This window comes from Bufo bufo, chromosome 1, assembly GCF_905171765.1.
Source record: "Bufo bufo chromosome 1, aBufBuf1.1, whole genome shotgun sequence".
In the NCBI taxonomy this organism is placed as follows: Eukaryota; Metazoa; Chordata; class Amphibia; order Anura; family Bufonidae; genus Bufo; species Bufo bufo.
In genome coordinates this window covers 773,223,810-773,235,973 of record NC_053389.1, presented here as the reverse complement: position 1 = coordinate 773,235,973, position 12,164 = coordinate 773,223,810, and the positions used below count along the sequence as shown (strand labels likewise).

Genomic DNA, 12,164 nt, shown 5'->3' with positions numbered 1-12,164 from the left:
CAGTAACCGAAAATGCCGATATTAACCCCAAACAAATCGTCTATTAACCCTAAAAACCACACTTCTACCCCAGATAATAAACTAGAAAAAAAAATAAAAGGATGCTAACCTTTTCTCCTGAAACCCCTACAAACGCCAACGAACCTGCAAAAAACGCAATATACCCTCCCAAAACTCCTCAAAATACTCTCCAAGCCACGATATTTTGCCAAACGAACAACCCATTACAGAAAACGTACTGAAAGAAATGCTAACATCCCTACAAACCAATATATGCGACAATATTGGACAAATAATGCAAAACGTCCATAAAGACCTATAAAATCTATGCTCCCGTACCTCCCACATAGAAAACAAAATGGAGGAATTTATCACAGCCCATAACGACCTAACAGACATATACGACAACGATAAAACGGCTGAAGGAAAAAATGATGGATTTAAAAGACAGATCGCACAGAAATAATGTAAAAATAAGAGGAATACCTGAAGAAGTTGACCCCCCCCCCCCCAATCTAGAAAACCACGAACAACATTTTCTCAAATCAATTCTACCTACACGTGACAATATGCTACTCATAATTGATCGAACACATCGGATACCCAAATCTAAATCTGCGCCCCCAAACGCTCCAAGCGATGTGCTAGAATACACATTTATCACATAAAAGATCAACTTCAACAGGAAAACAGAAGAAGGAAAGCCCTACCTGAGCCCTATCAAAATATCCAAATGTTCCAGGATCTTTCAGCAACGACTCTACAAGCAAGAAAAGGCTTGTCTAACATCCGGGAAAACGAAATCGGATACAAATGGGGCTTCCCTACGAAAATAATAATTAAAAAAGAAGATACTACATATATAATCCGAAACCAAGAAGAAGGGGAGAAGCTACTACAACAATGGAACCTAACGCAAGCGTCCAAACACCATCACACAAGAATGGAAGACGGTCGGAAGAAGAGGAAATCACTCCTAAAACATCGGAACTAACTAATCTAACACCACCAAATGGCGCTAATCCGCCCAACCTGATCTCTCCGCCACACAGATTATATGCCTACTACAGGCAATATAAACTATAACCGTTTATATTTGCATTTATTCTTATGTTATGTAATATTTCTCATTATATTTTTTAAGATAAGAATTTCCTATGATTGGACATGCCGATACTCAACACCACTCAACATACTGTCTTGCAAGATAAGTAAATATACACCACTACACACACTAACTGAACATACATTATATGAAAAGGTAAAATCTATTCTCTTTTTATTTATTCATTTTTTTTATTTAAAAAATAGGACTATAAAAATGACCTCTATTAATGCTAAAGGTCTAAATTGTCCCACTGTCTTTTCTCACAAGAAACACATAAATTCCATAAAGATAAACCCCCTAGATGCCGACATCCTAACTTCCCACACATATTCCTAGCATCAATGGATAAAAAGAAAATAGGAGTTATGATCGCAATAAAAAATACTATAAATTTTAAAATGATGCACCTTAAAAGTGATCAACAAGGTAGATATATCATTTTAATATGTGAATTAAACAATATTAAATACACTTTAGTGAATATATATTCCCCTGATACAAAACAAAATGAATTTATCGCCAAAATACTCTCAAAAATAAAATAAAAATAGCACAAGGCTCAATAATAATTGGCGGTGACTTCAATGATATTATGTTCCCAGATTTAGACTCCACTGCCCCATTTAGATGAAACTCTAATGTACATAACCTTATTGTTAAAGAAGGCTACCTAGATGTCTGGAGATGCCACCACGGAACCGAGAAAGACTATATCTTTTATTCTATACCCGACATGGTGAGCAGCCTGTCGGATCCGTCCTGCCGCAAGTGTGAAAGTAGCCTAACTCAACAATTAACAAATCTTGAAAATTAAAAATAAACAAAAACCAAACTGATTCCGAAAATATAATAAAACTCAGGCCAGAACTACAACAAACTCTTGACAATCAGTATGGAAAAATATTACTAAAATATAAAATGAATTTCTACACCAACAATAATAAACCTGGAAAATTCCTCGCAAGACAAGCTAAAACCAAAGAAGCAAAACAAAGGATAGCTTGGCTACTGACCGAAAGCAACCAAAAAATAATAAACCCACAACAGATAGTTGAAAAATTCTAAGAATATTACTCCTTTCTATACAACCTTAAAAAGACCCAAATATCACTCAACCAACTATCACTGATATTACAAACTTTTTGAAACCTATCAATCTACCAAAAATTAATGATAACCAACTCAACTCTATTAGCACACCATTTAATAAAACAGAAATCTTAAATGCTATAAAACATTTAAAACTAGACAAATCACCAGGGCCAGACGGCCTTACTAATAGATATTATAAAGTATTTGCAGAAGAACTAACACCTAGTTTAGAAACCATATTCAATCTAGCCGCCCTACAATAATAACCCTTCCCAAAAGAAATGCTGACAGCTACAATTATAACCCTACCTAAAGCAGGAAAAGACCCTACTACACCACCTAATTTTCGCCCAATTTCCTTATTAAACACTGACCTCAAAATATATGCAAAAATAATAGCAAACAGATTAGTTAATATTCTTCACTTGATAATTAACCAAGACCAAGTCGGTTTTATTAAGGGAAGACAAACTTTTGATGCTACACGTAGAAAAATCAATCTTATACAACATTGTAAATCACTAAATATCCCTTCCTTTTTCCTATCATTAGACGCTGAAAAAGCATTTTACAGGATACACTGGGGCGACCTAGAATCGGTACTACACAAATTTGGATTAACTGACCACATAAATTCTGCCATAATGGCCCTATACTCCAACCCTACAGGAAGAGTCTATTCCTTTGGCTATCTCTCAGAGCCCTTCATTATTAGTAACGGTACAAGACAAGGATGCCCCCTCTCTCCTTTAATTGTCACATTATTAATGGAACCCCTAGCAGAAACGATTTGTACAAACTCACAAATAATAGGTATTAAAGTAGGAACAACAGAACATAAAACTACATTATACGCTGACGATATAATATTAACATTAAAAACCCCCAATATTTCACTGAATACACTACAAACTACCCTATCCAAATTTAATACGATTTCATACTACAAAATAAATGAAAATAAATCGCAAATTCTAAACATAAGCATTCCTCGCAAAATACAATTAGAAATAACCAAATCGTTCCCATATCAATGGAACAACCCAAAAAATTAAATATCTAGGAATATACATCATGTCCACCAGTCAAAATCTATATGAAGAAAATTTATAAACCCTTATTAACTTCAATACCTCGATACAAAAATACAACTATCCTGGGCTGGCAGAATAGCCTTAGTCGAAATGTTTATCCTTTCTTCTATTCTATATACATTCCACACAGTTGCCATTCCAATCGAAAACTCCTTTTTTTTTCTCAACTAAAAAATTTAATTTCCAAATTTATATGGACAAACAAAAAACCCAGAATGAATTCAGATATTATGACACAACATTGGAAACTGGGAGGCATGGGAATTACTACAAAGCAACATTACTAGACCAAACAAAACACTGGTGGCCAAACTCAGAAACGGAAAAAAGGCATTGAGCTCAAATAGAAGAAAATTGTTTAAAATCAGACCCCATTACTATACTTAAAACAATTAAACCACAAAAAAAGGAACAACACAAATCAATATTAAGTATAAAGGCCACACAAACCATCTGGGAAAATTATATCAATAAATACCCTATAGCTAACAAAATTAATATACATCAATTGCCAATTATATATATCAAAACAATCTGTCCAGATATCAATCTTTCCAACTGTGAAAAAAAAACTGAATAATTTTTTTTTATTAAGACTTAACCGACCCAAATAACCAACACAAATAAGGCTACTTTCACACCTGCGTTAGGTGCTGATCCGTCTTGTATCTGCACAGACGGATCCGCACCTATAATGCAAACGCTGGTATCCGTTCAGAACGGATCCGTTTGCATTACTCTGTAAAAAAAAAAAAGTCTAAGTGTAAGTCAAACGGATCCGTCCTGACTTACATTGTAAGTGAGGACGAATCCGTTTGGCTCCGCATTGCCAGGCGGACACCAAAACGCTGCAAGCAGCGTTTTGGTGTCCGCCTCCAGAGCGGAATGGAGGCTGAACGGAGCCAAACCTATGCATTCTGAACGGATCCTTATCCATTCAGAATGCATTGGGGCTGAACTGATCCGTTTTGGGCCGCTTGTAAGAGCCCTGAACGGATCTCACAGGCGGCCCCAGAAACGGCAGTGTGAAAGGAGCCTTACACTCATTCACCCATTTAGCTTCCCAATTTTATCATTTACCTAACACAGATTTCTACAAATATATAAGAATCAGACATTCTTTTTCCCAAATCCAAATTTTCCTAAATTTGCATTTACATTTTTCTCTACTCAAAATCCTATAACGAAAGATATTTCTAACTTCTATGCTGATATTAATAACATCGAAACTAAGCTAAAGAATAAATATCTACTACAATGGGAAAGAGGCCTAGGAACAACCTATTCCTCCGAAAATTGGAGATCTGCGTTCAACTGGACTAATGAAATATCCAAAGGAATGCACCAGGAATACTTCTGGTAAAACTAAACCACATTGACCCCAGCTACTCTGATCTATGCTGGGGAAATTGTGGAGCTCAAGGAACCCATCTACATCTATGGTGGTCATGTCCAAGAATTCAAATGTTTTGGAAAATGGTATTTGAAAAATTAAACAAGATGCTCCAAATAAACATTCAACCATCTCCAGACTTTACCAAATGCACCTATTCCACAACATACCAAAACAGTGGGATCCCATATCATACTAGCCGCAAGAAGCCTCATAGCACAAAAATGGAAAAGTCCAGAAATCCCCACCATCTCAGAAGTATGGACATCGGTCTCACACGCACACAGCATGGAAATTAAATTTGCCTCATATTCACTATCTTTGAGAAAAACAATTGGTCTCTATGGAACCCGAACTATCTAAGTACCAGACCAAACAGATTTTTCCCTTAATCCTAGATAATGTCCAGACTAATGTTGATATCCTTTACCTGTTATATCTATATTATAAAAATATATAATAGCAAATCCTTTGTTATTTAAGATAAATATATATGTGGGGGTGTGCACATAATGTACGCAGGTACACTATAGTCTTTACAAATATATTGTGCGTATTATATCTGTTGACGTGTAAATATAGATATGTATATGTGTATATATATGGGCTTGTGTCTTTTATTATCTATTCAAATTCATAACTAACAAACCAATAAAACTGATGTAAAAGTTTTGTTAATATATATTTTTCACATGAATGAAAATAACTAACTTTAAAATGTATCAAAAAACAATAAAAATAAAAAAAAAATATATATATATATATATATATATATATATATATATACAGTACAGACCAAGTTTGGACACACCTTCTCATTCAAAGAGTTTTCTTTATTTTCATGACTATGAAGGCATCAAAACTATGAATTAACACATGTGGAATTATATCCATAACAAACAAATGTGAAACAACTGAAAATATGTCATATTCTAGGTTCTTCAAAGTAGCCACCTTTTGCTTTGATTACTGCTTTGCACACTCTTGGCATTCTCTTGATGAGCTTCAAGAGGTAGTCCCCTGAAATGGTCTTCCAACAGTCTTGAAGGAGTTCCCAGAGATGCTTAGCACTTGTTGGCCCTTTTGCCTTCACTCTGCGGTCCAGCTCACCCCAAACCATCTCGATTGGGTTCAGGTCCGGTGACTGTGGAGGTCAGGTCATCTGGCGCAGCACCCCATCACTCTCCTTCATGGTCAAATAGCCCTTACTTTCAAAGTTTTCCCAATTTTTCGGCTGACTGACTGACCTTCATTTCCTAAAGTAATGATGGCCACTCGTTTTTCTTTATTTAGCTCCTTTTTTCTTTCCATAATACAAATTCTAACAGTCTATTCAATAGGACGATCAGCTGTGTATCCACCTGACTTCTCCTCAACGCAACTGATGGTCCCAACTGCATTTATAAGGCAAGAAATCCCACTTATTAAACCTGACAGGGCACACCTGTGAAGTGAAAACCATTTCAGGGGACTACCTCTTGAAGCTCATCAAGAGAATGCCAAGAGTGTGCAAAGCAGTAATCAAAGCAAAAGGTGGCTACTTTGAAGAACCTAGAATATGACATATTTTCAGTTGTTTCACACTTGTTTGTTATGTATATAATTCCACATGTGTTAATTCATAGTTTTGATGAAAATAAAGAAAACAAAGAAAACTCTTTGAATGAGAAGGTGTGTCCAAACTTTTGGTCTGTACTGTGTATATATATATATATATATATATATATATATAATGGGCATGTGTGCATATATGTGGACAATCTAAGATGGATGGATGAATATACATGTGTACGGATGTGTGTGCGCGTGTTTACACATATGCACATATATTTGAACTGTTATTTAGTTATGTAACTTGATGCCTGTGCACATGTTTACATTCATATTTAAAAACCAATGTTATTAACTGTTTATTATCTCATATCGGCCTGTCCAACTTACCCCCCTATCCCCCTTATTCATTTTAATATCACTTGAGTGATTGATAACCTATATAATAATTTGTCGCTATTGATGTATATATGGGACATTCACCGGTGTGTGTGTGTGTGTGTATACGTGTGTGTATATATATGTATGTGTGTATATGCACGTATACGCATGTGTCTTCTTATGTGGATATACATGGGTTAATAACAACTGTAAACCAAATGTTATAACGACAGGTTATTCTCCGCTCACTAATATTATATAATTCGACCACTCTAATTAACAAATAACGATAATACAAAGATGCTGTTGTATAAGTTCTGTTCACTGATCAATTGTTAAATTAAAAATATGAAATGTGACCCCTTATAATCTATCAAAAACCAATAAAAATTTACTGATCAAAACAAAAAATGAATGGCATATTGCTAGGGTACGCCTTCCGTGTCAAAAAGGGGGCAGGTCCCTTCTAAGTGGCAGCCATGGCGGGCGGACTGTGCTGTGTCCGTAGAAGTGAATGGGAAGAGAGCCCGTCAGTCTCAGCCATGAAAGGCCCGACTTGGGAATAAACCTTTAATGCTACACTTCCCCGACACTGGCCACTGACGCCTTTCTCTGTTAGGTCTGGTTATCTCTTGGATCTTGGGTTTCTCTATGTTCCTCCTCTGTTTTTCTTGAAGGTCGCCTGACTTGGTTGGTTTACATTATCGGTGCAGTGATAGGAGGCCGAGTGTCTTTTGCCAGTACTGATGAACAGGACGCCATGGATGGAGAGTTAGTGTGTCGGTATGTATTGCTTGTATAGTATCTCCATCAACATCTTGAGAGGCCTGGCCAGATCATAGATTACATGCAGGCCTGTTCATTTGTATGGGCACCCATTGCTGCTGTATTTCCACTGTATCAGCTATGTGCAAGTCCCCTCAGCTGATGGCTAGTTTTAGCTGCCAGATCTGTGGTGAACAGCTACTCGTGACTTACTTCACAACAGGGGTTGTCCGGCTGGGACCATCCAACTGAGAATCAGGGCTCATGCGCACGACTGCTGGACGGCCGTTCCATGCATTGGGGACCGCAATTTGTGGTCCCCAATGCACGGGCAACATCCATGCGGATTCCGCAGACTGATCCAGACCCATTTATCTTGAATGAGTCCGTGATCCGTCTATTTTTATTTTTTTGCGGTGCAGTTCCATGCCTCCGTTGCGGACCCATTCAAGTGTGCACACGACCAATGCCCAGATATTGCTGTTTGTGCGCCGCAATACAGGCACAGCCGGGCAATGGCCGTGTGCATGAGCCCTCAAGGTGGAGTTTAGAAGGGGAAATCTCGCTCCCAAAAGCTGCATCCTTTTCTCCGCAGTTATAACAGGAAAGCATATTCTTGGCACCGCTACATACTGCCTCACTTCTTGCTGAACGGGAAGAGAAACGATCAGTGCTTACTATAAACCCCCGCCCTACTTCTGATTTAATGACTAGTTTCATAGGAGAGGAGAATCCATATTGAATGGAAATGGTTACCATTAAACATGATGGCCAGAGGTCTAAAGAAATCTCTCATTCCCTACAGTGTGCTGCAACTCATGAACCTCACAGATTCACGTCTAGCCCAGGCTGGCAACGAGAAGCTGGAGCTGTCAATGCTAAGCTTCTTTGAGCAATTCAGGAAAATATACATTGGGGATCAAGTGCAAAAGTCATCCAAGGTAAGTGGAACGAGTCTTGCAAAATTGAAAATGGATATAGGGGATAAGGACTTCCCCTTCTCTGATCATGAAAATCGGGGACTAGAGTCCTTCAAAAGAATAGTGCGGTACCAGTCATTGTCTTATATGACAGTAGGATACAGCGATCCGCGCTCTCAAGCAGTCACATAGAGAATGAATGTAGTGGCAGCATGCATGCTCAGCCTGCCACTCTACTTTACGTGGAGGACTCCGGGCACTTGCTCTTATGTTTGATGGGGCTATAACCTAAAGGACCTGTGCCATCAATGTCAGGTTGGTGCAGGTCCCAGTTCTGGAACCCAATCTCGTCTCCAGAACGGGGCCCCCCCCAAAGCGAACAGAGAGCAGCCACCCATGAGCGGCCACGCTCTGTTCACTGCTTTGGAAGTTCCTAAAATAGCCAAGCGATGACTCAGGCATTCCTAAGCACCGACTCAGGCAGTCCCATAGAGGCGAATGGAGAGGTGGCTGCGCATACGCGTTGCGCCCGTCATTCACCGCAAAAGGGAATATACAAAAGTGCACTCACTCGGCTATTTTTGGAACTCCCATAGTGATGAATGGAGAGCTCGTCCTGCATGTGTCGTGCGATCTCCTTAACTTTGGGGCCCTTTTCTGAAGATAGGAGCGGGTTCCAGAGGTGAGACCCGCACCTATCTATCTGACATTGATGGCATCTCCTAGCGATATGCCATCAATGTCCCAGATGATCCAGCCCATTAAAAGATGATCAATAAATCAGAGCGGTAGATTACAGAGGTATTTCCTCATCTGTATGTCCATTTTCTAATACAGCGCCATTTTCTCTCTTTTACAGCTTTATCGTCGTCTGTCAGATGTTTTGGGCCTGAATGATGAAACTATGGTGCTGAGCATCTTCATTGGCAAAATGTGAGTTGATTTTAGACTAAAGGGAATATCATTATATACAATTACCGGCCAGGTTATATTGTGTAATAAGAGAAGATTAACCTGTTGCTTTGTGTTTCTGACAGTATCACCAATCTCAAGTACTGGGGTCGCTGTGAGCCCATCACATCAAAGACTTTACAGCTGCTGAATGACCTGTCTATAGGATATCCTTTACTGGGTGGTGGCAATAGAGGATATGGGGTGGATGTAACCATAGGAGGTGGAATGTCCAATGGAGTAAATGGGATAGCCCTGCTGTATTCATGTAGGATCCTTCCATACTTAGTCCTATAGCTCAGCAGTGTGCTCACAGCTCAGTGCTACCTCTATGTACTCCATTCATGTGGGAAGGATCATCCATGCCTTGTGTATAGCTGAAGAAGCTAGAAGACCATTTAGTTTCTCTCGTATCATTGGGGGACACAGGACCGTGGGTATAGCTGCTGCCGCTCGGAGGCGACACTAGGCTAAAAAGTGTTAGCTCATCCCACCGGCTATACTACCTCCTGTCTGGAGAGAGCATATCAGTTTTTAGCTTGGTGTTTTAGGAGGCAGAGCTCCCTGCTTTGCAGGGTCAATTCTGCTATTTTTTATTTTTATTTGTATTTTGTTTCTTTTTTTAGGCTGGGAGAACAGGGCCACCTAGCCTCCCTGTTCTCCCGGGGACCATGGCCCTGGTCGGTTTCCCTCCCAGTCCAGCTCCCCCAAGAAGAAAAAGAGGACCAGGGAAGCCTCGCTCCCTTGCTTCCCGCCAGCCAAGGGGTCACCTGGATCCGGCCCTCCCTCCTTGCCAGCTTCCTGCCACTTCGGTGCCAGCAGCTGAGGAGGTGACCCTGCTGGACCCATTGAGGGAGGGTGAACAGAAGAGGAGCAAGATGGTGTGAGTAGGCCGTATTGGGTGAGTATTCCTGTGTTCCCCTGTATTTCCACCTGCCCACCCCCCTCCTTCTCTCCCTGGGGCCCACATGTCCTCCTCACTTGGGATTTGGCCCTGGTTCGGGGATCTTGAGGAGGCATCTCCGACACTCCTTCTGGCGGCCACCCGGAAGTGCCTTTGCAGCCGCCCCGCCCCTCTAATTTAGGCCCCAGTCCCCATTTGGGACTACTCCGGTTTGTGGCTTTCCTGGTCCCCGCGCGCCTCAGGCAGTTTTTCCTTCTTCTCCGGCTGGTCTTCAGCGTGCGCCCTCTCTCCTGGGCAGCTCTCCCCGTTCCGCCTTCTGTTTCCGGCCGGTTTGCAGCCTTCCCGTTCCCTGCACGCCTCGGGCTCTTTTCTTCTTCCTCCTCTGGTGTGGTCTTCGGCGTGCGCCCTCTCTTATGGGCAGCCCCCGCTCCTCCCATTCCGCAACTAATTTAGCACCCATCTCGGGGGCCTACTAGACCTCAATTTCTCTGGAACCTTCCCCCGTCCCCTATGCTTGCAGGGCGGGGCCCTCGCCCGCCGGACACACCTAGGAGGGCGGGGTTGCCTCTTTTTCCCACGCTGGCCCTGGGAGAAGCCTGCGTTCCTCTCCCTCTTCGCCTCGGTCGGCAGGAAGCTTCACTGGGGGACATCAGGACCTACCTAGCTCCACCTGCAGCTTTTCTGGTAGGACAACTCTATATCCCTCCAGCCCTGGGACCAGCTCTTAGAGCCATGTCCGAACCCACGACTGACGCCCACCAGCCACCACCCACTACGCTTACACAAAATGCCAGCTCAAGTTTCTTCGCGCCCAGACCGGACCTAGCCTGACCATGTGGAACTGGAATGGACCCGCGCCCTGTCCCGGGCAGTAGAAGAGCTATCGAAAGTTTCCCAATCCACCCTTTCTCTCATGGGTCGATTGGTTGACCAGTCCTCACCTGCGCATCCCGCGCCTTCCTCGGGTGACCAACCCAGGGGCAGACATTCTCACAAGCGGCCCAGAACAGGACACTTTTCCTCTTCTGACGCCTCAGTGTCTCCACCTCCCACGAGGACACGCTCTGATATGTCCTGCCTCCCAAGCAAGACACTGTCTGAAAGGGAGGTACTTGATTCAAACTTGGATCTGGATCAATCTTCTATGGTAAATAGCCTGGTCGTGGCTGTCCGCAACACCTTTCAGGTTCAGGATAACTCTCCTACACCTAGCCGCCATGGAGTTTCTTTTCTCTGCTCGAGACAAGCCCCTAAGGTCTTTCCCTTGCATGATGATTTTTCGGTCGCCAAGGCATAGGACCATCCAGATCGTCGTTTCAGCGCTTCTAAGCGCCTCGATCTGTTATACCCCTTTCCGTCAGACCTGGTTTGCGAAATGGTCGTCCCCGCCCAAAGTGGACCTGCCCGTCACGCGTCTTGCTAAGCATACCGCTATCCCCGTGGCCGATGGCACGTCCCTTAGGACCCCGTGGATCCCCTCCTGGAGTCTTTTACTAAGACCGCCTTTGCGGTGTCTGTCTCCGCACTTCGTCCCATTTTTGCCTCTGCGTGGGTGGCTAAGGCGGTCTCAGGATAGGCCCTTAACCTGCACCAGGACATCGCGGCTGATCTTCCCCCGCTGGACCTCCAGTCTTTGGCCCTGCAAATCTCTCAGGCGGGGAAGTACCTCTGTGAGGCCTCGCGTGCTGTCTTGTTGCCCGCTCATCCGCTCTCACTGTCGCCTTACGGCGCGAGGTGTGGCTTAATGTCTGGGCTGAAGACTCCTCGTCAAAGCGTTCCCTTACGGGCTTCTCTTTTCGGGCTCTCGTCTGTTCGGTGCTCAGTTGGACGAGATAATCTTTGAGGCCACGCTCCAGGCCCTTGAACTCCTGTTTTCACTCCTTTCGCCGCTTCTCCAACACACGGCCGTCGGGAGGGGCACCAAAGAATAGAAGAGCAAACCGTCCTTTAATCCCCAACCATCCTGGCGCCCCAGCCAATAGACAATCTTCAACATGAAGGGGCG

At 42.5% G+C, this 12,164-nt stretch overlaps 1 protein-coding gene across 1 annotated transcript in view; it reads left to right on the top strand.

Annotated features, from left to right (window-relative positions):
• XPO7 (exportin 7) overlaps positions 1–12,164 on the top strand; it is a 48,635-nt gene that overhangs the window by 23,095 nt on the left and 13,376 nt on the right. The window contains exons 13-16 of the mRNA XM_040414849.1: positions 7,297–7,402; positions 8,190–8,325; positions 9,164–9,237; positions 9,342–9,422. Coding sequence (XP_040270783.1) covers positions 7,297–7,402; positions 8,190–8,325; positions 9,164–9,237; positions 9,342–9,422 — 397 coding nt within the window. The remainder of the gene's footprint in view (positions 1–7,296; positions 7,403–8,189; positions 8,326–9,163; positions 9,238–9,341; positions 9,423–12,164) is intronic.